General features: G+C 43.0%; 1 protein-coding gene across 11 annotated transcripts in view; it reads left to right on the forward strand.

Moving 5' to 3' along the window:
- The first annotated feature begins 6,833 nt into the window (after nucleotides 1-6,833).
- The window catches only part of LOC144606440 (septin-4-like), a 74,379-nt gene continuing 55,862 nt past the window's right edge, over nucleotides 6,834-25,350 (forward strand). For 9 of the 11 annotated variants that reach the window (XM_078422519.1, XM_078422520.1, XM_078422525.1 and 6 more), the window contains exon 1: nucleotides 6,834-6,921. Coding sequence is in view for 2 of the 11 variants with exons in the window: in XM_078422529.1 (XP_078278655.1) it covers nucleotides 15,522-15,524 (3 nt within the window). In the remaining 9 variants the exon portion in view is untranslated. Of the gene's footprint in view, nucleotides 6,922-15,425; nucleotides 15,525-25,350 lie in introns of those variants that run through there. The other 2 variants (XM_078422529.1, XM_078422530.1) reach the window with 2 other exon arrangements.

Below are 25,350 nucleotides of genomic sequence, written 5' to 3' on the forward strand. Positions count from 1 at the left end.
TTGCACAGCGTAAGTAGAATGTCTACCGAAAAGAGCAGGGTGCTTGAAGGAGCCACTATCCCTGCACTATGCAGCGACTCCTGCTAGAAACTGAAATATTAAATGACCATTGCCTGATTTGTACATAATGTGGAACAGTAGCCCATGGAGTAACAAGAATCGTCAGAAGGTGCATAGAAATCGCTGCCCTTTGATCTTGTGTCTGACAGGTTAACATCAAGTCACGACTAATAGGAAGAAAGTTTCCTTTGACTTCTGAATGAAGGATCAAGTGATATCAAATAAGTTGTGGGCAAACTTTGGTCTCTGCCAAACCCTGTGTGAGAATGCCACAGCACAAGGTGTTTGAGAATTTTGAGCAAAGCATGTTGAGCAGGAGGAATAGTATTCCACTTAATTGTAGTATGGCAGAGCTGGATGACCTATACTGAGATTGATATTCACAATGGAATGCCTTCCATTTCCTGGCATTGCTTTTGGCTCTCCTAGAAGAGATTCACCGCAAGACCAAAATGTGGAAGGATCCAGCCAAAAAGACCTCGAATGCAGACCCTGGAAAGACACAGAAAATTATCTCGGTCAACTGCTGCAAATAGTATTCATGGTGGGGAAACTTGGCTAGTTTATTGACCTAAAATGGATGACTTTTGCTGGCGGTCTTCAAAAGAACTGCCTGTGTGGCCCTCCTTGCAGGCGACATGTTGGATGATGAATCACAGCAGGATGGAACTGTGAACAACAGATGTTGGTGCATCTGACTTATTACAGACTCCAGGGTGCTCCCTGTCATACTGAGTGCCAAGGGCTGGCATATGTCGTGCAGCTCTGACCATTTGAACGGGTTGCCCAGCTGGACAGTATGGGCCGTCTCCAAACACCTGGCAGCACAATCGAGCAATGATGCCTCCATATCTGTCACCAGACTCCAAATCTGTACTTCCTCTGTTTCATGGGATGGGCATTAGGTAATGGTTGATTGGAACCGTGTGGTCACACAAGATTAAATTGAGATAACACAACGAGCCATCGAAAGTGTTGGCAGGGTCATGTATGATTTAGCCTAAAATCTAACTAGGAATTATTATATGAACAATAATAAGAATGACGGGTGATAAACTAGACAAAGTAGTTAATGCAACCTAGAGCATTGATCCATGGCATAAATTATTGGTGCATATTAGAAGCACATGGCAACACAACAATTTGAAATATAAATGGAGGGAGGAATGATTATCGAGTTGTGCAAGTGAAGATACCAACTGGTTGTAATGAGAATTAAACCATGTGAGCCAAGAAAGCTTTAGAGGAATATATAAATTGATGTCGCTACATTAGGAGTAGATCTACAAAAGATAGTGGAAGAGAAGGGATTGATTAAAATGGAGGAACATTTATGAAGAAGATATTGGAATTGAAGATGAAAGCCTTTGGTGCAGTGTGTCCAATTTCCCAAAATTCACTAAATCAGGATTGTAAGACAAAATTAGAGGAAAAAGTAAAGCTTTTTAATTGAAGTTTGAATCATGCAAATGGTTTGCTATAAATTAAGTATTGTTTTTTTGTCGGAAATGACTGGCTTGCCATTAATATTGGATGAACAGGAAAGAATTCAAAGTTGCATGTTTTAAAAAATGTTTTGAAAGTAAGATTTTGGCATTGTTGCGTATACTTGGGTACAGTTTAAAACTTGTGTAATCCAAGCAAATCATACCGTACATGAGTATTTCAGGCAGAGAAAGAACACCCCAGAAGTAAAAAGTTGCAAGAACTTCAAGGTAGATCATAAATTCATCCTTGGCATATTAGAGGGCTGTTGAAATACAAGCGGCCATTGATGACATCGCTGTTTTCCTGAGGAGGCGTGCAGTGTTGATGGGAAGCAGGTGGATTATGTGATGGACTGGGCTACGTTCACAGCGCACTACAATTTCTGGCAGGCTTGGGCAGAGGAGTTGCCATACCAAGCTGTGATACATCTGGATAGGATGCTTTATATGGTGCATCTGGGGAAATTGGTAAGGATCATTGGGGACATACTAAAATCCTTAGCCTTCTGAGGAAGTAGAGGTATTAGTGTGCTTGCTTGGCTGTAGCATCCAGGTGGTTGGTCCAAGTCAAATTATTGGTGGTATTTACATAAGATTATAAAAAACATCTTGAACTCGCTGAGAAGGCGATGAATTTTGGTGGGAGTTGGTTGATGGAAGTTCACATTCAGTGTTAGGACCGCAATAATAATAAACATAAACCAATTGTGAGGGGTATTACCCTTATTGGGGGTGGTGGGATGTTATTTTTAACTGTTATCCCATACCAAATAAAACTCTAAAATTAGTAAGTTAACAGGCATGGGCAATGCCAGATTAAACAATATTATTTTAAAAGGGCTGATATTAAGTTTAAACATTAGCACATGCACTGATCAGCTAAAACATTATGACCACCTGCCTAATATGTTGTCAGTCCTCTGTGCCGCCAAAACAGCACCGACCCGCTGAGGCATGGACTCTACAAGACCCCTGAAGGTGTCCTGTGGTATCTGGCACCAAAACATTAGCATCAGATCCTTCAAGTCCTGTAAGTTGCGAGGTGGAGCCACCTTAGATCGGACTTGTCGATCCAGCACATATCGCACATTGCTCAATCGGACTGAGATCTGGAGAATTTGGAGGCCAGGGCAACGCCATGAACACTTCATGTTCCTCAAATCCAAACAATGTGTGCAGTGTGGCAGGGTGCATTATCCTGCTGAAAGAGGCCGCTGCCATCAGGGAATACCATTGCCATGAAGGGGTGTACCTGGTCTGCAATGATGTTTAGGTAGGTGACACGTGTCAAAAAGACGTCCACATGAATGGTCGTTCCCAGGGTTTCCCAGCAGAACATTGCCCAGAGCATCTCACACCCTCCACGTCTGTCGTCTTCCCGCAGTAGGTTCGGAGCAGACAGGATAGCCGTCGTTCAGTAAATTCAGTAAAAGGAGGAAAATTGACTGATATCTCGTTAAATGAATTTCACTTTTAAGACTGCACAGTTAATAGAACCACTACCCCACGGCTCCACAACCACGGTTTGATCTTGATCTTCAGTCCTGTCTGCATGGAGTTTGTATGTTCTCCCTGCACTCGCATGGATTTCCTTTATCACCTCTGGTTTCCTCTCGCATTACAGAGATCTGTGGGTTGGTTGGGTAATTGGACACGATAATTTGTATCTCGTGTGAAGGTAAGTGATGGCATCTCGGTGTGGGAGGGAGGGGAAATTGATGATGGAGGAATTGTTGGGAATGTAGGAAGAATAAAATGGGTTAAGGTAGCATTAGTGTAAAAATGGATGTTTGATGGTCAGATTCTTGGTGGGCCAAAGGGCCTGTTTCCATAGCTCCAGATAAGTTGTTCTGTACCCACTTCTTTGGCCAGGAATCTTCAACCCTCCATGGGAACTTTCTTTTGCATTCTGTATTCCCTATCATGTTACCTTTTTCTGGCTTGCCACTTTAGATTTTCATCACATCATATCCATTAGTCTCCATGTTCAACATATCCTTTGCTAATTTTGATATCTATTTGACAGTATTTCCTGTTTTTACCACTAAATTAATATAATTGGTTTATTAATAAGGAAGGAGCACAGGACCTGGGTGTAATTCCAGCCTATAATTTGAATCATCTCTGTCAATAAAACCCATATATCTCATTGTTCAGTTTTAAGAACTTTCTCCTAACAGGAGCTTCCTTCATCGACTACAGCTTCAGCAATGATTCGTGAATTATTGCTCTTTAATTCCCTACAGTAAACATTAGGCACCTACTTTGTTCCAGTACCCTGCCTGATTTAACTATACACCCTACACTCTGATATAACTTAAAGTAGAATGAGAAATAAAGGGGGGAAATCATATAGTAATATATAATTCAATAGAGATAGCACCAAAGAATGCCTTCTGAATCTAATTCGCTGATCATCTCCAATCCTGGGGTTGCTGGCTCTTCCTGAAGGCCAAAACCTCTGATGCTGATCATCAAGCTGTCTGATCAAACCTAATTACACCATTTTGCAATAAACAGAAACTCGTAGTTGCTTTTTCTTAGCCAGTCCCTCCGGATTGAAAACAACGTGGTCATACAGCATCGAAATAGGCCCTTTAGCCCAACTCGTCCATGCCATCCAAGATTCCCCAAGTACACCAGTTCTACCTGCCTGCATTTGGCCCATATCCCTCAAAACCTTTCCTAGCCATGTACCTGTCAAAATGTCTTTAAAATGGTGTAGTAGCTGCCTCAACTACCTCCTCTGGCTCCACTCCAGTTCTGTGGATTCTGAGGTGAGTTAAGGCATCAACGTGGGATCCTGTAGATTTTATCAAAGGTTAGGAGATCCAAAGGTGTCTGTTCTTTACATGGAACTTCTGTGTGCTCCCACATAGACACTCGGTGTAAACAGCACAAGGATGTCCTCAATGCTATCACAATGGCTCCATTGGGAGTCATGGATTCCCAGGAGTTGGTGGTCATGTTGCACTTTTTCATGGAAATGTTGAGAACCTCCTTGAATCGTTCCCTCTGCCCTCTTATCCCTGATGCTTGGGAGAGAGTATCTGTTTCTGGAGTTTGGTGTTGGATATATGAACAAAGTAGTCTGCCCAGAGGAGCTAAGAAAATACAATTAAGGTCTCACTGAAAGGAACATTGAACTGGGAGACAGCTGATGATGTTTGGGTATCCTCCAGTGAATGTAGAGAATTTAGCAGGGATGGCATTGGCAGTACCTCTGTGCTTTGAGGTGCTTGCTGTACATGATTAATCTCGGAGGCAAAGAGGACAGAAATCACCGCTGCACCACAGACCATTAGGTTATATGGGTTTGGTGTCATGAACTTCAAACATCCTTTTCTTCAGATGGCCACATGCAGTATTTGTGGAGTGATGCTGAATTTGATCCGGTATTCTTTAATTGCAGTCTTTCACAGATCAAATTATACCAAAAGATCAGATATTTAAGACTAAAAAAACCTTTAAACAGTTGTGTTATACCAATATCCATCTAAGTACAAAAAAAAATGCTCTTTGCCTCTATGGAATTTGACGGCTTTGCAACCATAATGTAAACTCATCTGTTCATACTCTGCTTTTGACCTGCATTATTGGGGCTTTTAAAAATGAGAACAATCGTACCAAGCACAATGCTTATTTGCAAACAGAGGTGCTGCACATATTATTCAGGCGGAGGTGCAATCAACCCTGAGTGTTGGATTCTCAGTGCAACTCTGGTCACCTTCCATTGTAAGCAAATATATCTAAGGAGATGTATCTGCATTGATTTCAATGTAGAATTACTGAGGTGAATTTTATCAATCAAAATAGGGATTCAGCATATTGAGATTCCATCTGACACTAGTTGACCTACTCTCACCAATGTGAATATGTGGCATTTAAGAGACTTTTGGTTAGGCACATGGACCTGCAGTGAAAGGAGGGATTATGGATTTTGTACAGGCAGATAAGAGATAGTCTTAGAACCATGGTTGGCACAGGCAGTGTGGATCGTCGGCCCTGTTCCTGTGCCGTGTTGTTCTGTTGCGCATTCTGCCATCTAAATCATGCCACAAATTCTGCATGATGAACATCTGATAATGCCTCGGGCATCAGCACCACAAGCCATTGAGCTGCAGGTAGCCTGGGTTTGATCCTGACCACCGGAAATGTCTGTATGGAGATTGCACATTCTCACTTTGACCACTTTGGTTTTCCCTGACCTGGGTGCTCCAGTTTCCTTCCGTGGCTACAGCCGTGCTGGTTGGGAGATTAATCAACTGATTCTAGAGTAAATGGGTGTTACTTGAGCAAGGGTGGGATTGATGAGCGTGCAAGAGAGAATACGTCCGTGAACAAGGCAAGGGTTTAGTAGGATTCTACAGAACTTGTTCTCGAACAAGGGTCTCGACCAGAAACGTCACCTATTCATGTTCTCTAGAGATGTTGCCATTACTCCATCCAGCACTTTGTGACCTGTCAATAGTCATTTATTTGTCACATACACCTAAATGTGTAGTGAAATGAAAAATTACCCGCAGTTCAACAATACCTTTTGCGTTTTACCAAACATCTGCAGCTCTTTGTTTCTACGCGTTTACGCCGAGTTTTGAGAATATAAATGTAACCAAACGCCCGTTTCAAGCTAATCTTGAACAGTTTTGTGGGTTTTTTCCCCCCGGGGGGTCGATAAGGCACCAGCACCCCATTGCAACAAATGTGCCCTGTATAAGCTAGTGTTATCCAAGCACCAGAGCCTGTCCAGTTGTGCCGTGGACAGTAATTACCTGCCCGACATGTTCGATCACTACATGCCAATTATTAAACGCCATGGTTGTTGTTGATGATGAATGGTCGCGGGTGGTCGCCCTGTCACTGCATGGTCTCCTAAACCCCTTGCAGTGTGGGCCGGGTGAGGGAGTCCAGAGCCCAGCTCCCCCTCCTCTCCCCACCCCACCCCACATTGTGCCGTGTTGCCCTTTGTGATGGGGGCCGGTGGTCAGTGAGAGAGGGCCGCTGCCGTCAGGTGGGGACTTGACTCGCAGCTGTGGGACAGTGAGAGAGAGAGTGTGGGAGTGAGTGAGAGAGGAGAGCAAGGGCGATCGCCCGCAGAGCCCCCGGGACAAGAGCAGGGCAAGGGGGGGTGGGGGGGCGGCGAGGATGACGGACGAGGTGCTGCAGAATGCGTTGATGAGCATGGGTAAGTAAGTGCCCCGGACACTTGCACGTTCAGCCATGTCCCGTCCAGCCCGCAGCTGATGCTGACACCTCTGCCTTATTTCTCTCCCCCCCCGCTCCTACCTTCGCTCTCCGTGACCTGGGGAACTGCTGCCGCCCGATCGCTGCTCTCGCTTGGCTTGGCTTGGCTTGGCTTGGCCCAGACTGGGAGGTAGGTAATAGATGGCCTTACACCCGGCTCACTGACGGAGAATGGCAATGTGTTAACGCCGGGTTCCTTCATAAACGCCGAGCCCTGAGCATTGTTGCAATATTATATATATATATATATATATATATATATTAGCTATTAAAGAGTGTAAGAAAATAACTGCAGATGCTGGTACAAATCGAAGGTATTTATTCACAAAATGCTGGAGTAACTAAGCAGGTCAGAAGGTAGTTGAGGCCAGTTCATTGGATATATTTAAGAGGGAGTTAGATGTGGCCCTTGTGGCTAAAGGGGTCAGAGGGTATGGAGAGAAGGCAGGTACAGGCTACTGAGCTGGATGATCAGCCATGATCATATTGAATGGCGGTGCAGGCTCGAAGGGCCGAATGGCCTACTCCTGCACCTATTTTCTATGTTTCTATGTCAGGCAGCATCTCAGGAGAGAGGGAATGGGTGACGTTTCGGGTCGAGACCCTTCTTCAGACTGTTAATATGTGGCATTTAAGAGACTTTTGGTTGGGCACATGGACCTGCAGGGAAAGGAGGGACATGTTAGCTATTAAATACCGGTTTGCGTTTTGGCAGTGAAAAGTGGGTCGAATGCGGCAGCTTTAATCTTTTCCCAAAGGGGATGCTTGTTTGACGCCTGTGCGGATGACTGAGTGTAACACACCGCCTCTCCCAGCGCGTCCACATCACGGCGCTGGCATTTCCACAGCACCACTCATGGGAAATATTTCCAAGCACAGTACTGACAATCAGATAAGGCGACAGGGAATTGTACCCAGCAACATCCCAACCCGCCAAACAGCAATGAGATCATTGCAGGATTAACGGTAAACCGCAGATATCACAAGAAACTACAGGTACAGAGGAATCTTGAGCGAAACGCCAAGTGCTGGAGAAACTCAGTAGGTCAGGCAGCGTCTGTGGAGGCAATGGGCAGGTGACATTTCCAGTCGGAATCCCCTCATCTGACTTCTTCATAGACAGTATAAGATGGGCTCTTTGACCCACAAAGTCTGCGCCAACAATGAAGCAATCAGTCTGAAGAAGGATCCCAACCCAGAAAGGTCGCCTGTCTATTCCCTCCGCAGATGCTGCCTGGCCGGCCGAATCCCTCCAGCACTGGCAGTTTTGCGGTAAACGATAATCATAGACCCACTTTCGGAACTTTGGTGCCGGAATGGACAATTTTCTGGATCCAACCGATCAAGATCCTGCAACAATTTTAGGCAACCATCTTCATTATCCACAATACCACCCATTTGTTTTGTGTCAACTGCAAACTTGCTAACCATGCCTTGCACATTTCTCATCCAAATCATTGATACAGATGACAAACAACAAAGGGCCCAGCACTGAACCCTGAGGCACACCACTAGTTACAGGCCTCCAGTTTGAAAAATAACCTTCCACCATCATCTTTTGCTTCCTCCCATGAAGCCGTTTATATCCATTCAGCTATCTCTCCTTGGATTCCATGCGATCTAACCTTCCAGAGCAGCCTATCATGCGGAACCTTGTCAAATGCTTTGCTAAAGTCCATATATACAATGTCCACAGCTCTACCCTCATTAACCTTTTTGATTACATCTTCAGAAAACTCAATCAGATTCGTGAGACACTACCTTCCACGTACAAAACTATGCTAACTATCTCTAATCAGCCCTTGTCCATCAACATGCATGTACATCTTATCCCTCAGTTGTAATATCCCAATTGTAACATTCCAACCACAGATGTTAGGCTCACTGGCCTGTAGTTCCTTGGCTTTTCCCTGCAGCCCTTCTTGAATAGAGGCACAACATCTGCGATCCTCCAGTCTTCCAATATCTCACCTGTATTTAATAGCGACTCATAAATCTCAGCCAAGTGAGTTTTCCCTGTCTATTTTCCTTATTTTTTTCCAGTGTTTTTCTTTGGCTACTCTGTTGCAACAAATCTTTGAGAATGAATCCTCTGTAATTTCTAGTGGCAAAATGAACTGAATATACTGAGATCACTGAAATAAAAATATCAGGAATGATAAATGATGTAAAACTGGAGACTTGCCAAATTTCCTTAGCCTTCTGATGGGGCGTTGGTGCACTTTCTTAGCCATAACTTAGTTATTGTGGTTGGTCCAGGACAAATTGTTGGTGATGTTTGCAGCAGGGAACATGAAGCTCTCAATCTCATCTCCATCTAAGTACCATTGGGGCATGGGCTGGATGTAGTCATTATGAATTGGAATGTTCTCAAAGAGTGCTGTGGGGTAGAAGTGCTGAGTGCACCCCAGCAACAGGCAACAGTCTAAGAACATTTTCATTTAATGATGTGTGACTTTTGACTCAAGCCTGCAGCTGGTAGTGCACTCACACAGTTGCTGCCCCTTTACTAGGTGATGATGGGCTTAGCAGATTTAGTTGGTCTCAATGAGCTGGGTTGTCCCTTTGTTGATGGTGCACAGTGCAGTAATGGTTTGAATGTTCAATATGGCGGTTGGGGATGTCAGTTAAGTGTCCTGCGTTATGTCGAGTTTTTATAATTGTTGAAGCAGTACTGATCCACATAATTGGAGAATATTCTTATCACATTCTGGGCATGCTATCAGAATGTGCTGCCCTCTTCATGTTCTCCAGAGAAGCAGTGAAAAGCTTTATTTACACATACAAACAAGGAACCGCAGATGCTGGTTAATACACAAAAGGACACAAAGTGCTGGAGTAACTCAACGGGTCAGGCAGCATCTCTGGAGAAAGTGGGCAGGTGATGTTTCGGGTCTAGCCCCTTCTTCAGATTGTGAACGGGTGATGTGCAGTGTGCCAAAGGGCCTGTTTCTATGCTGCATCTCTAACCCAAACTTCGAACTAGTGTGAATGGGTGATTGATGGTCTGTGTGGGCCAAAGGGCCTATTTCCATGCTGTATCTCTAAACTAATCTAAAAGATGACCATTGCACTGAGCCTGCATGGTGTCACTGCTACTTGCCACTTTTCAGCTCAAATCTGTATATTATTTGGCTTCTGTTGCAAACAGACATGTGTTTTGCCCTGTTGTGCATGACGAGTTGACTTGAATTGGAATATATAACCATTGCCACCTTGAGGTGAGGTAAAAAAGTACAGAAAGAAACTGACATTTATTTCTAACAGGTGTTTGTTTCTTTCTCACAATTGTGGCAAATTCTAATTCTAATTTGAAATGTTTGGCTTTTTATTCATAACATGTTTTCTCAGCAGAATCTTCAGCTCAAACAGTTTGCATTTGGAGTTTTTAATTTTAAAGAGTGTGGCGTTCTGTTTACCCATCCACTGTCATTCTATGCAATTCATTGAGCTACACTAACCATTCCGCTTCACTATCTGCAATAACACTGTCTCTAATCCCTTCCTGGCGAGTCTCAATCTGTTGTTAATGCTGGCAATAAGGAGCACTTACTCGTACCCTGCACGCTATCCAACCAATGAGATTACAGAGGTCAGGCTAGATTCTGATGACAGCCATGTAGATGGATCTTCGGTTGTGGCTGGCTGATGCTGGAGATGTCACTTCCTTGTTTCCGTGGAATGGATTCGGCTCTGTGGTAATGGTGTTGTTCCAGCTAAAGGAGGTCTGTGCGCTGTTCTTCCACCATCTGTTGATGGCATTGTGTAGGTTTAATTCGCTTAATTAGTTGTCGAGTGTGTCAAGGTCACCTGACTGCCCTGGATATGGACTGTGGGTGTGTGTGTGTGTGCTGGGTTAGAGCGGAGCTGTTGAATTCACAGATGGGTTTGGCTTTTCTAGCTTGTCCATATTAAGTGAGAAATTATAGCTACGCCTTATATTCATATTTGCAAAAATACATATAGTAAGTTGAACTGTTTGTTGACACCTAAATAGAATCCTCTTATGTAAATGGAGACTATTAATTTCATAAGCTTTTTGCTGTAAGCCTGTTTTGTCCTTAAGATTTACACTGAGGAACGAATTAATTTTTGGTGTTGTCCCCAATTTATTTTGATCTTTGGAAAATATTGGCATATTATCATAGTCGCCATACAGTGTTTGTCTCAGTTGGTGGGTGGTGGTAGACCAGCCATGATCACATTGAATGGCGGTGCTGGCTCGAAGGGCCGAATGGCCTCCTCCTGCACCTATTGTCTAAAAGATAATTTCAATCTGCCACACAGATCAAGCAAGAGCGGCCAAGATAAATTGGTTTGATTTTTTCCAAATGGAAGGAAGGGTTATTTTACTATACAAGGAAATGGCACATGTCAAACAAGCATCCACCATTTTGCATATCTGCAAGTTCCTTGCAAACTAAAAATGTTAACTGACAAAACTAGGTGAATCAATCAGTAAATAGTAATTGGTTGTATTACTTGCATCATGTTAGTACTTAGTTGGTCAAGAACCATTTTACAGGCCTTTCTGTGTAATTTATGATCACAAATAATGCTGGTCAATATAGGTCCAGTTTATTTTTCTGTCACCTGTAAAGCAGTACAATGCATCGAGTCGACAAGAGGTTTAGTTGCCCTTGAAGATGCCATTTGATTAATGACACTGAGTTAGTGTGTTCCTCACCATTTCTTGATTTATTAATTTATTACATAGAAGTTGAACCACCACAGGCAAGTTAACATTGATTACCATCCATGCCTTACTACCACAAGTCTTCCTTTGTCTTAAATAAAATTTAGTTCCCTTAATTAAAAAAATAAAGAGCATTTTGAAAGATTTTGCTTTCATACCAGTGGTTATTAGCATGTGATTTGCTTTAATCAGAACATAATAGAAGCAGTAGCAGACTGTGCAGTCTGCCATTAAATATGATTATTGCTGTTTCTGTGCCTTGTCCACTTTCATACTCCAATCACCACTACACTCATTCCAGAAGATATAAACACTCTGTAGGTACGGAAACCTCAGCTGTGAGCAGTTCCAAACTAAGTCCCACACAAGCCCTGTACTATCTTGGTAAAACTTAGATTAAAAACTTGCACTCCAGCCCTCTTGCAATAAATGCCAACACATTATTTATATTCCAAATTGATCACTGCAGCTCCATGTTTGCTCTTTGTGTCTCATTTTCCTGTCAATATTTACGTGACAGGTTTCTCAACATAGAACAGGGCATCACGGGAACAAGTTCTTTGGTTTACAATGTCCATACCAAACATGATACCAAGTTAAACTAATCTTCTCTACCTGCATGTGATCCATATCCCTCCATCCCATGCATATCCATATACCATTTCAACCTTTTAAAGCCTTTTAAACACCATTATAATTTCTGCCAACACCATTACCCCTGGCAGCGCACTCCAGTACACCCACCACTCTGTGTTTTTTTTTAAAAACTTGCCCCCTTCATCTTTAAGCAATCCCTTTCAGTCCTTGACTCTTCCACTTTGGGAGAGAAAAAGGTTCTGACTGTCTGCCTTACCTATGCCTCTCATAATTTTATATAGTTCTATCAGGTCTCCCCTCAACCTTCTATGTTCCAGAGACCATCTAAAGATATTTTTTATTATTTCTGTGAAAAGTGCATAACGTCACAATATCCCGCTATTCCACCTGCTGGCTGCCCAGGATTTAATCCCATGTAATACCCTTATAGTAATCGTCTGCCAACCTGAAAACAGTTTATTTCTACACTTCTCCCTCCTTTAATTAATCATCTAACAATGCCAATATGTTACACAAGATCTGATAATTGGATTATTAAATGGGAAAATGTGACATTAAATGAGAGCACATTGACTGGTTGCATCACAGCCTGGTTCGGCAAATTGAATGCCCGGGAGCAAAAAGACTGCAAAAAGTTGTGAACACTGCAAAGTCCATCACCGGCTCTGAACTGCTCACCATCGAAGGGATTTATCGGAGTCGCTGCCTCAAAAAGGCAGACAGCATCATCAGAGCCCCACACCATCCCGGCCACACACTAATTTCATCCCTGCCATCGGGAAGAAGGTACAGGAGCCAGAAAACTGTCCAGGTTCAGGAACAGCTTCTTCCCTACAGCCATCAGGCGATTAAACACTACAACCTCAAATAAGCTCTGAACTACAATAGACTATTAATATTATTATTATTATTGCACTACTATTGTTTTTTTGTGTACGTGTGTGTGTATGTATATGTGTATATATATGGGAATATATATAAATGTATATATATATATATACGTGTATTCTTGTGAGTGTGTATATATACACACTGATCTTTTTTTTCTCTTGTTTATTATATTGTTTACAGTGTACTATGTTTACATATTCTGTTGTGCTGCAGGAAGTAAGAATTTCATTCTTCTCTCTGGGACATATGACAATAAAACATTCTTGACTCTTGATTATCCATTTCGGCAGGAAAAAAAATCACATTATCTATGGTGAAAGATTGTGAATCTTTGAGTGGCAGGCCTTCACTAAACATCTGGTAATCCTGTCTGTAACTTTGATGTAACTACACTGAGTTTAACATCATAATGCTACCATCTTATGCTGCTATATTTAACTTTGTGCCTAGACACCACTACTTCCATTCTTGTGAATTCTAGTAAATAATAATCTGCTGGATTGAATTGCAAAATACATCATTTCAGCAATTCAATAATCTGATGAGCCAAATATGATTTTCCCTTCATAAATGCGCATTGATTCTGCAAAATCCTATTATCCTTTTCAAGGTGTTCTGTTTTGCATCCTTATTCCAGCATTTCAGCATTTTTGCTATTACAGATGTCAGATAATTTAGTTCCTGTTTTTATTCTCTCTCTCTCTCTCTCTCTCTGTTTTTAAATAGTGGCATCCTCCACCCTCAAATGCACAGAACAATTCCAGAATCTACTCAATCCTGGAATTTTGATAACCAGAAGATCCACTGTTTCTAAAGTCACCTCTTTCAAAATTCTGAGATCATTGGGCCTTTGGGATTTATCAACTTTCAAACTCACCCACTTTGCCAGTATCGGGTTTTGACTAATATTTTGATACTTTAGTTCTTTGTGCTCTCTCCACCCTTGATTCCACAATATATCAAGCACATTTTGTATGTTTGAAGATGGCACAAGGTAATTGTTTAATTCCTCTGCTAGTCCTTACTGCTCATTATAAATTCTGTTTTTGTGTTTCTTGCCACATTACAATTTTATTCTTTCTTGCCTTTAACAATTTCTCTGTTATCTCCTAAGTTTCAAAATGCTCCCAGTCATCAGCTCTAACTCTGGGAACTTTAGAGTCATTTTCTTTTGACTTAATATTATCTTTAACTTCTCTGATCAGCCACAGATTAAGTACTTTTCTTTTGAGATTTTTTATCTTAAAGGATTTCTTTTTGCAACTTGTGCATTCTTTCTTTAAACACTAACAATTTCCTCCCTACGATCGTAAACTTCAAATTTGATTTGTCCAGTTTATATGTAGATTGAAGTCTGAAGAAGGGACTCGACCCAAAATGTCACCATTCCTTCTCTCCAGAGATGCTGCCTGTCCCGCTGAGTTACTCCAGCATTTTGAGTCTACCTTCGATTTAAACCAACATCTGCAATCCTGCCCTACACACTTGATGTCTGCTACCATTATTTTGTTACTTGCACCTCCAATCTCCTATTTTCAGCTCTCTGCCAAGGAGGGAAAAGAAGAGGAGAGCAGTTTCTTGGGAGAGTGAGGGAGAGGAATGCACCCAAATAGGCAAGGGGAGGGAGAGGGGTAGACCTGTACCACAAGAGAGTGTGAGTGAGGGGAGAGTTGAATCCTGAGAGGGTGGGGGAGAGGGGAGAGCTATTCCCTGGGGGAGTGGGGGAAAGGAGGATCTGTACCCTAGACGAGGGGGGGGGGGGGAGAGGGGGATCTATGCCTGGGAGGGTGGGGGGAAGAGGAGGATTCTTACATGGGAGGGTGGGGGAGAGGGGGAGCTGTTACCCGGGAGATTGGGGAGAGAATGAACTGTTCCACAGGAGGGTGGAGGAGAGGGGAACTGTTCCCCAGGAGGGTGGGCAGAGGGGGACGTTGTTCCCCAGAATGGGAAGGGGGTAGGGAGAGAAGGGGAGGAAGAATGGAGCCCCAGCACAATGGTAGTGGTGCAATCTGTTTCGTGGTGGGGAGCAGCATGGAAGTTTGTGGTGGTTCACAAAGAGAAGCCAAGCACACTTGATGCAGAACAGGAACCACCAGGGTGGACAGGGAAGTGAGCAGCCACCTGCCTGTGGCCACCTGCCAGCCCTGTGCCTTTGGAAGAGAGAGTGGAGCCTCCCCCAGCCCATCGCAGCTGTCATTCCATATCCCACTTCAGCAGTGCTGTCAGGATATGATATCCGAGCAGCTCAGCGTGCATGCCTTAACCTCACCATCCTTCTACATATTAATGACTATTTATATTACTCCCCTTTGGTGAGCAAGGCCACTGTCATCTGATCCCAGAGCTCTCCAATCAGAGCCCTGTCAGCTGGCTTTCTGCTTTATTTCCTGTGTGTGTGTGTGTGTGTGTGTGTGCGTGCGGGTGTAGTGAGGCTGGGAAGTACAGTTTATATTCAGCACCTCAACCAAGGAGAGTTTCCACAATCCCTGCATCCTACAAATCCACCAGAGACAACAGTTGCTGCAGCAGCACACAGGAGTCCAGGCATGGTAAGTGAGGCATTTTGCATTATGCAGGAGAGAGAAAGCTGAGCATCAGCTGCACTTTGTCCAATGTTAATAGGATTCAGCAACATTCAGGTGGTCCCTGAGACCCCATTACATGGGCATCTTTCAGGAATGTACCTACTGGTCTCCAGTAATGGGCAAACTTATTAAAAGAGATCTACTGAGGGATGAAGGGACTGTTGTTTCTCTGTTTCTCTGTTTCTCTCTCTCTCTCTCTCTCTCTCTCTCTCTCTCTCTCTCTCTCTCTCTCTCTCTCTCTCTCTCTCTCTCTCTCTCTCTCTCTCTCTCTCTCTCCCTCTCTCTCTCTCTCTCTCTCTCTCTCTCTCTCTCCCTCTCCCTCTCCCCCTCTCTCTCTCTCTCTCTCTCTCTCCCTCCCTCAAGGGAAGCATTGCTTGTGTTGCCTTGGTGTGTCCGTGACTGCAGCCATCAGATAGGGTGCTGGTGTTCAGAGCAAGCCGGGAAACAGATACAGACTCGGGCTGGAGATCAGAGCTCAGGCTTGTCACAGCTCCCAAGTGCCACTTATTTATTCCTTTGCAGTGTCACTGTAATGACATTTAAACTGATTATGAAGAATCATTTACAAATGAACTCTTAAAATATTGAGTAGATTTCTTGAAATGAAACTTCATTTCATATCAAAACAAAAATGCTGCAAGTAACCAGGAGCTTAGGCCATTTCTGTGGAAAGAGAGAGAGTCATTATATCAGGTTGTTGGACTTTCATCAGACCTATGTGGCCATAATATGTATGAGTATGTGTTTGAAATGTGCTAGATTTTTAAAACAATAATAGCTTTTGAACAATGCACGCAGTAACTTAGAGTCATAGAGTGATATAGTGTGGAAACAGGCCCTTCGATCCAACTTGCCCACAGTGGCCAACATGTCCCAGCTACACTAGTCCCACCTGCCTGCGTTTGGTCCATATCCCTCCAAACTTGTCCTATCCATGTACCTGTCTAACTGTTTCTTAAACTTTGGGATAGTTGGGCCTCAACTACCTCCTCTGGCAGCTTGTTCCACACATCCACCACCCTTCGTGTGAAAAAATACCTCGTATTCCTATTAAATCTTTTTCTCTTCACCTTGAACCTATGTCCTCTGGTCCTCGATTCCCCAACTCTGCGCAAGAGATTCTGTGCATCTACCCGATTTATTCCTCATGATTTTATACAGCTCTATAAGATCACCCCTCATCCTTCTCCACTCCAAGGAATAGAGACCCAGCGTACTCAACCTCTCCCAATAGCTCAGACCCTCTAGTCCTGGCAACATACTCGTAAAAACTTGAAGGGAATGGAGACCCTGTGAAATGTGAATCTCTGGCAAATTATATCTGATCAGTGCTCATGGACATTTAACTGTGCAGAAACAACATTTCATGCTTAAGTTCTCCTGTGTTTTTCCCAAACTGGCGGTAATGCATCCAAACTGCATCCAAATGACTCATTAATCACTCACAGATACTTAAGTCTAATGTACAGCATCTAGCCTCTCAATAGGTTGAATCATTTTGATTTACTGGAAAGAAACTTTCCTGGAAATAAACCATTTAGCTCATGTCTCTCGCTCACTCACCTACTATTAATCTGATTGTTACATATTATTGCTGTGTATTTGGAAGGATGATTAGTAAATTTGCAGATGACTTGAAACCTGGTGGCGTTGTAGATAGTGAGAAGTGTTGTAAACTAGATATTGATGCACCCAGGTTGTGGCAGTGTTCCGTTCCTGTGAACTGTTCATAACAACAGCAGTTTGCAAGTCGGCAGTATGGAGGTGAACGGTGCCCCCACATGGCATTGTCACAGCAGCCGGCCAATCCACACCACTGGTCTACCAAATGCCCATTCCCATGTATGGGTTGTACATATGTCAGGATGTTTGTGACTTGGGAAGGTCCTGGCACTCTGCCAATCACACCTCCACCCTTCACCTGATTCCACACATCACTTGCCAGGCTTTTCCACACTCCCACCAGCTTCCCCCCACCCCCCCCCCCCCCCTTCCATCGTTCTGAAGAAAGGTCCAGCATTTTATTTTTGCTTGAGATTCAAATGTCTGCAAATTCTTGTGTTCCCTGAATACAGTTCTGTGGCCAAACTGTAGGAAGGGTTGATTGCACCGGAATGAATGCAGAGATTCACTCAGATGTTGCCTAGGATGGAGTGTCTCAGTTATGAGTTGAGATTTGGAAGGCTGGGTTTGTCCTCTTTGGAAGGAGAGGACCTGATTGAGATATACAAAGTTATGATGGGCATACGCAGGATAGGTGGTAGGTGCTATTTTTACAATAGCATAGGATTCTAAATTAGAGAGCAGTTTAGGGTAACGGGGAAGAGTTTGGGAGAAGGTCTGAGGAAGACCTTTTTCCACGCAGAGGATCATTGGAATCAGGACCACACAGACTGAGAGGATGATGGAGTGCCTCTCACACAGAGAAGTATTTAGATGACCAGTCGAACCTCTGAGCCTACAGATCAAGTGATATGATGATATATGATATCAAGTGTTGATAATTTGGAATAGAAAAGATAAGTGCTTGAAAGTCAACATGGAGATGATAGTTTGAAGGGGCTGCTTTTGTGCTGTATGTTTCTATGAATCCATCTGTACCCCAGGGAGAGTTGCCTCATTCAGGGACCCTGACTTAGTAGGTTTTTCTAATATATATACGATAAACCTTTTTTATGTCTCAATATCCAATGCGGAAAGCAAAATGATGAGCAAAAATAATTTGAGGAAAATACGAGCAATTACAAAATCCAATGGCTGCCAAGCAACTGGGAACAAGATGGCAAATACTGGAATTACCTTTCATGGCCTGATGAAAGGTTATAGACCATGAAGATTTTTTTTCCATTTTCTATTCTATTTTCCTATCCTTCTGAGTACTTCCACTGTCCTCGTTTTTAATTTCAAGTGCTCAAGCAAGTTATTTTTTTTTAAATGGGATACATTTCTTGTGTTTGTCTCAGCTTTTCACCTTTGTGTTCTTTAAGGGCTGTGCTTTGGTGAGCCGATATACTGACGTGGGAAATCTACCCTCTCATCGTTGTTTATGATGTAACAGTGTTGGTGTGATGGCAAATGACAACAAACTTAGAAAAAAATCATTTTTATAAGTTGTTGAAAAGTAATATATATTTTTTCCATTGCAACTGTTTTTCTCCTGGACTTCCACTGGAGTTATCGGATCATAGGGTCATACGGCATGGTAACAGGCTCTTCGACCCACTTGTTCATGCTAACCCATCTAAACTAGTCTAGTTTGCCAGTGTTTGGCCCATATCCCTCTCAAACTTTCCTATTCATGTACTGGACTTTTTAAAGTTATTATTGTAAATGCCTTAACTGCCTCCTCTGGCAGCTCATTCCATATACCCACTGCCCTTTGTGTGGAAAAAATGTCCCTTGGGTTCCTCTTAAATTTTCCCCCTCTCACCTCCCCAGAATTATGCAGGAAATATTTTTAAAACCGTGTAGAAATTCCAGATATACATCTGTTTTCACAGCACAGTTCTTTGAAAAAAAAATTACTTTGCTTCAAACAATTAAAATATGCCATAACATTAAGGTTAGATATCTGGCAGAATTTAATTACTGGTTGGGTAATGTAAAAAATTGTTCCAAATAACAACAAAAGATATGTTAAACAGGGATACAATCAGTGTTTGGGTTGTACTGGAAGCTTATATAAACTTTGACCATCTGCTGGTTTGGGATGTATCCATTTTCTGTTAAGCCTGGTAAGGCTTTACTGACCAATAGGCATACACTCTGCATCCTGACCTAGAACTGCAACAATTTGTCTCGTTAATTTTGTATTACAGGACCACTTTCCATTAATCTGTGATTCCGACCTCTCAATTTAATTCAGATTTATTAATAATCGGAGTCTGAGAATCCATTACCAAATTAACTTGGATAGACACAAAATGCCGGAGTAACTCAGCGGGACAGGCAGCATCTCTGGAGAGAAAGAATGGGTGGCGTTTCGGGTTGAGACCCTTCTTTAGACTAGTCAGGGGAAAGAGAAACGAGATAAAGACAGTGATGTAGAGAGAGAGAGAGAGATAGAACAAATGAATGAAAGATATGCAAAAAAGTAACGATGACAAAGGAAATAGACCATTGTTAGCTGTTTGCTCGGTGAGAACGGGAACCTGGTACGACTTGGGTGGGGGAGAGATGGAGAGAGAGGGACTGCAGGGATTACTTGAGGTTAGAGAAATCAATATTTGTGATTATTGTGATTTGCGATTTATCAATTGTAGAAATCAAACTTGGATAGTCAGTGCAACCCATTTTAGCTTTACAATCACAAATTGTCACCTACCAATTCCAGCTTTATTAGTGCCACTTGTGATTGTGTTTAATTACTCTGGCATTGTGATTCCCACCAGTTTGCATCATTCCTCTGTGTCATTACTTTATTGCGCTGTGAAAACAGATCTTTCTAATTTGATGTGATTGTTCTCACCCCTTCTAATTAGGTTTGATTATTCCTACCCTGCAAATCCACTCAGTTCCAACTGTGCATGATTATGCCTGCCTTGTGAACTGCATTCCTTCTATTTGTGAACAGCATCTTTTTAAATTGTGCCTGTGTTGTGAATCCGGCTCCTCCATCCTGCGCCTGATTATTCCTCTGCCGTGCATCCCATCCTTACTAACAATGCATTATAATTCCTGTCCTGTGATTCCCATGTTTTGAATTGTGCCTGGTTATTCCTGCCTGGTGAATCCATCCATATAGATCAATATTTGCATGTTTCGAATCCTGATTTTCCTTATTGTGCCTGTATTTGTGCCTTGCAAATCTTCCTCTCTCTCCTAGCTGTTCTTCCATTTTGCCTTGTACTCAATTCTAATTGAGTTTGTTTACCTCTGCCCGTGACTGTTACCTCTTTACTATCCTGAATATTGGTCAAGGACACAAACCCAATTAGTCTTAACACATACATTCTTCATCTTGAGCCACACCATTTCCAATATCTTCTGACTCTTCCTACACTGCTGTCTTTTATTCCTACCTGAATGCTCAGTATTCGAACCAGTTCTTTTTTTTTTGGAGCTGAAACTCTGAAATTTAAAAAAGCAGAATGTGCAGAAAATACTCAGCAGGTCCAGAAGCTCTGAGGGAAGGAGAAATAGGAATGTCATCAGTGTGGTAAAACATGAATAAAAGTCAGTTATCAGTGCCTGTTTATTCATCCTTGTCATCTGCATTCTCAGCATGTTGCTGCAGTGCGTAACACTGTCAATTGTCGGAATTATCCTAAACTCGAAGACATTTCATGGCATGAGTTAGAAACATAGAAAATAGGTGCAGGAGGAGGCCATTCGGCCCTTCGAGCCAGCACCGCCGTTCATTGAGATCATGGCTGATCATCCACAATCAGTAACCCGTGCCTGCCTTCTCCCCATATCACTTGATTCCACTAGCCCCCGGAGCTCTATCTAACTCTCTCTTAAATTCATCCAGTGATTTGGCCTCCACTGCCCTCTGTGGCAGAGAATTCCACAAATTCACAACTCTCTGGGTGAAAAAGTTCCTTCTCGCCTCAACTTTAAATGGCCTCTCCTTTATTCTAAGACTGTGGCCCCTGGTTCTGGACGCCCAACATTGGGAACATTTTTCCTGCATCTAGCTTGTCCAGTCCTTTTATAATTTTATATGTCTAGCCTAGTCTTTTCAATCTTTCCTCGTATGACAGTCCCGACATCCCAGGGATCAATCTCGTGAACCTACGCTGCACTCCCTCAATTACAAGGATGTCCTTCCTCAAATTAGGAGACCAAAACTGTACACAACTAGGAGACCAAAATTGTACACGATAATTAGGAGACCAAAACTGTACACAATTACTAGCGTTACTAGACTGTGGTTATCAGAAATGCTGGTTTATTTGCTCCAAAATGTAACATCTAATTAATCAAAATTTAGGTGGTTAATATCTAATTATGGCACTTAGAAATCACCTTAATGTCCTTCTATGTAGACAGGTTTTGATGCTGCCTTTACTGCAGTGCTCAGTCCTATTGAGGTGACAATTTATTCGACATGAAAAAGGCAGGAGAAGAATCCCCTGTCAGAACCGTTATGGCTTCTGCACCATAATAAAGCTATTTAGGCCCACTGAGTCCAATTCAGCTCACAGAACAATCTCATTCCCCACTAATTTCCCCTTTCACCTATTCTCTCCACATTCCCAGGTGGTACTGTTCAACTACCTGACCGGGACAAATTACTCAGGCCAATTAACCAACCAACTCACGTCCTGGAAACGTTAGAGGAAAATGAAGCACCCAAGAGAAACTCCACACGGGCATCACTGGAGGTCCGAATTGAACTCTGGTCACTGGTCCTGTGAGGCAGCAATTATCCTTGCTGCACCACTGTGTTTCTCACAAAACTGTACGTCGCAAGTCACACTACTTGCCCAAATTATATTGGAGCTCTGCCTCTCGGTCTGTTTTTGGAATTTATAGTTAGCAAGGTTTAGCAGTTGTTTGTGGGGTGTTGTGCCATTACAGGAAACTGCCTGTTGTAGAACACAAATGTACACAATAAGAAAACCAGCAATTGGATCATCGAGTATGTCCAGCAATGTTATTTTTCAGTGTACAGCTTTTGTATGATTTACTAACTTGGTTTTGAGCTATTACAGAGATGCGTGCATGTTCTAGCTACATTTCTGATGTATTGAAGTATTTGCAATATTATAAATATTGGAGATAGACACAAAATGCTGGATTTAACTCAGTGGGTCAGTCAGCATCTCTGCAGAGAAGGAATAGGTAATGTTTTGGCTGAGACCCTTCTTCAGACAGAGTCATTAGAGAGGGAGACATAGAGATATGGAAGGGTAAGGTGTGAAAACGAGATATCAAAGGGGACAAAGTTCAAGGAAAATTTAGAATGGATCATTGTTAGCTGAGGGGAAGGTGTCAACGAGGCATACAATCAGTAAATATTGCATTTGCTTTACAAGTAAAGACCATACTCCATCTTGTTCACTGTCTACTGTCAGCAAAATATTGTGGATTGATTAATTGTGAATTGAAACTAATTCCAACCTGTGCATACATGAGGTCATCCAAACTTCGATCTGTGCCTGAACTCTCACCAGTTCTTTTGCCCATAATCAGTTTGCCTGCTCATTCATATTGACTCCCAGTAAATTCCAAATTAATCTTAATACGTAATACATGCCTCCTTAATTTTGAGCCACACCATTTCCAATATTTTGGGAGGGAAGGGGGGGGGGGGGGGGGGTGGAGGGGGGGGGGTGGAGGGGGGGGGGGTGGAGGGGGGGGGGTGGAGGGGGGGGGGGTGGAGGGGGGGGGGTGAGAGGGGGTGAAGGGGGGGGGTGAGAGGGGGTGAAGGGGGGGGTGAGAGGGGGTGAAGGGGGGGGGTGAGAGGGGGTGAAGGGGGGGGGGGTAAGGGTTATCGGTACCCTTTCCTATTTGTTTCTCCCTGAATACCTGGTACAAAAAGCTATTTATTAATGCTGAAAATCTGAAATTAAACAATGCAAAATACATATGAAATACTTAATAGGTTGCAGAATCTCTTGAAGAGGGAAAGACAGGAATGTCATTAGTGTTTTGAAAACATTAATAAACATCAGTGATCAGTGTGTGTTTATTCCCTGTCATCCACAGTCTCAGCATGTTGCTCTAGTGTGTTACACCATCCATTGTAAAGTCCCCTATATTCAACACTCAGTTTCTAACATATTCCATTAAGTTGTGTCTGTAGTTTGCCAGACAAATAGCAGCATGTTGGCAATGTATGCCACTATTAATTTGTACTGAATGTGTGGCAAGAGTTGTGAATTTCCAAAACCTGCGGATCGATTCGCTTCATGAACTTTTATTTCCCACAAGCACAATTTCATCATTTGCCTTTTCATTATTGTTAAGAATTGCTGTACTTTCACGTTAACGGCCCCATTAAAGCAGAAAGTTAGGGCTCATAATTAATAGCATGTACCCTTTCAATACCATAGTGATTGTTACATCAATGCCAACCCAATCTCTCTGGTCCAGCAAATAAAATATTTAAAGCATTAGAAACTCATTTACAATGTGCCAATAAACAAAGGTGTACAACGGGCACGCAAGGTGCTGGAGGAAATCGGGGGAAGTTCCGGATGTAGTAGAGGGGATAAAGCTGGAAAACAGAAACTTGGAAAAGGGCGGCATGGTGGCGAAGCGGTAGAGTTACTGCCTTACAGCGCCATGGACCCGGATTCGATCCTGACTACGGGTGCTGTCTGTACGGAGTTTGTACGTTCTCCCCGTGACCTGCGTGTGTTTTCTCTGAGAGCTCCGGTTTCCTCCCACACTCCAAAGACGTACAGGTTTGTAGGTTAATTGGCTTGGTATAAATATAAATTGTCAATTAGTGTGCATAGGACAGCGCTCGTGTGTGGGGATCGACCAAAGGGCCTGTTTCCGCGCTGTATCTCTAAACTAAAAGGTGAGGGCGGGACAAAGCCAGGCAATCTAAAGAACGGTCCTGGCCTGAAGAGTCATCTGGCCATTCCCTCCACAGATGCTGCCTGACCCATTAACTTCCTGCAGGATGTAGTGTTTTGCTCAAGATTCCAGCATCTGTAGTTTCTTGGGTGAATAAAGTTGTATAGTGAGCTGCACAGTAATGTACCATGTGCACTGTTCTATGTACCTTAGTTCCAGTCAGTAGAATTGCCTGAGATTGTCGAGGTCATTTTGTATTGCTATTGACAATTTTCTAACATCAGACTTGCCTGAATGACGTTAACAGTATTGAGGCACAAAATTCACCAACAGCGAGATTTGTAACCACAAAATGGCAGTTCATGTTTCCTTTACAGGGTCAGATTGCTGAGGCTGGCTACTCAAAACAAAATGTTGGGCTGGATGGTGCTGAAAAATATGAACAAGCATCAGTGACCACGTCTGCATGTTCTAGATCTGCAGCGCAGGAGCATTGGACTTTCTATTCCACCGTGCTAGGATCAAGTCCAGGGATTGTTCTCCTAATACTGGACTGAGAAGCTGAATGCAGTTCATACCTGGCCCCTCGACTCAATGTCATCCATGTCGCATGGGCATGTTGGGCCGAAGGGCCTGTTTCTGTGCTGTATGATTCTATGTCTAATGTGGTCTATCGGAACACCAACCTGAGAGAAAAAGCTAAGTGCTTTATTTCAACAGGCATTAATTGTACTTCAATATTTTTTCAATAAATCTGAATTATTTAATGGGCAGTGCCTGATAGAAGAAACAGCAATGTGAACCAAAAGTACTTCTGACGTCGATGCTAATATCCTGGTTCAAGAAGCTGTTCTCTGGGACAACTACCATGGGAGTGGCTGGTGCAAAACAATTGCTGGAAATGATGGGTACACCAACATCTGCAGAGAGAGAAACGGTCAATGTGACCTGAAACCTAACTCTGTTTTTTTCTCAACCTCAGTCTGAAGAGGGGTCTCCTATTCCTTTTCTCCAGAAATGCTGCCTGACCCGCTGAGTTACTCCAGCTTTTTGTGCCTGTCCTCTGTTTTTCCCTGCCTGATCTGCTGACGATTACAGCGTTTTCTGTTTTTATTTGGCTGGCTGAAGAGTTTACAGGTTGAGGCCAGACCAGAGGGCTAAGCCATGACGAGACCTAAAAGCTTGGCTGCTGCTGCTTGGCACAGCATGTAGTATGGCCAGGCATCCCAGTGCTGCCACCAGAGGACATGCTGTCGACTGTGCATGGGTGGAAAGCCAACAGTGGAATCACGGGTTGCATTGGAAACTCCACATC

Source organism: Rhinoraja longicauda, chromosome 26, assembly GCF_053455715.1.
Source record: "Rhinoraja longicauda isolate Sanriku21f chromosome 26, sRhiLon1.1, whole genome shotgun sequence".
NCBI classification, from domain to species: domain Eukaryota; kingdom Metazoa; phylum Chordata; class Chondrichthyes; order Rajiformes; family Arhynchobatidae; genus Rhinoraja; species Rhinoraja longicauda.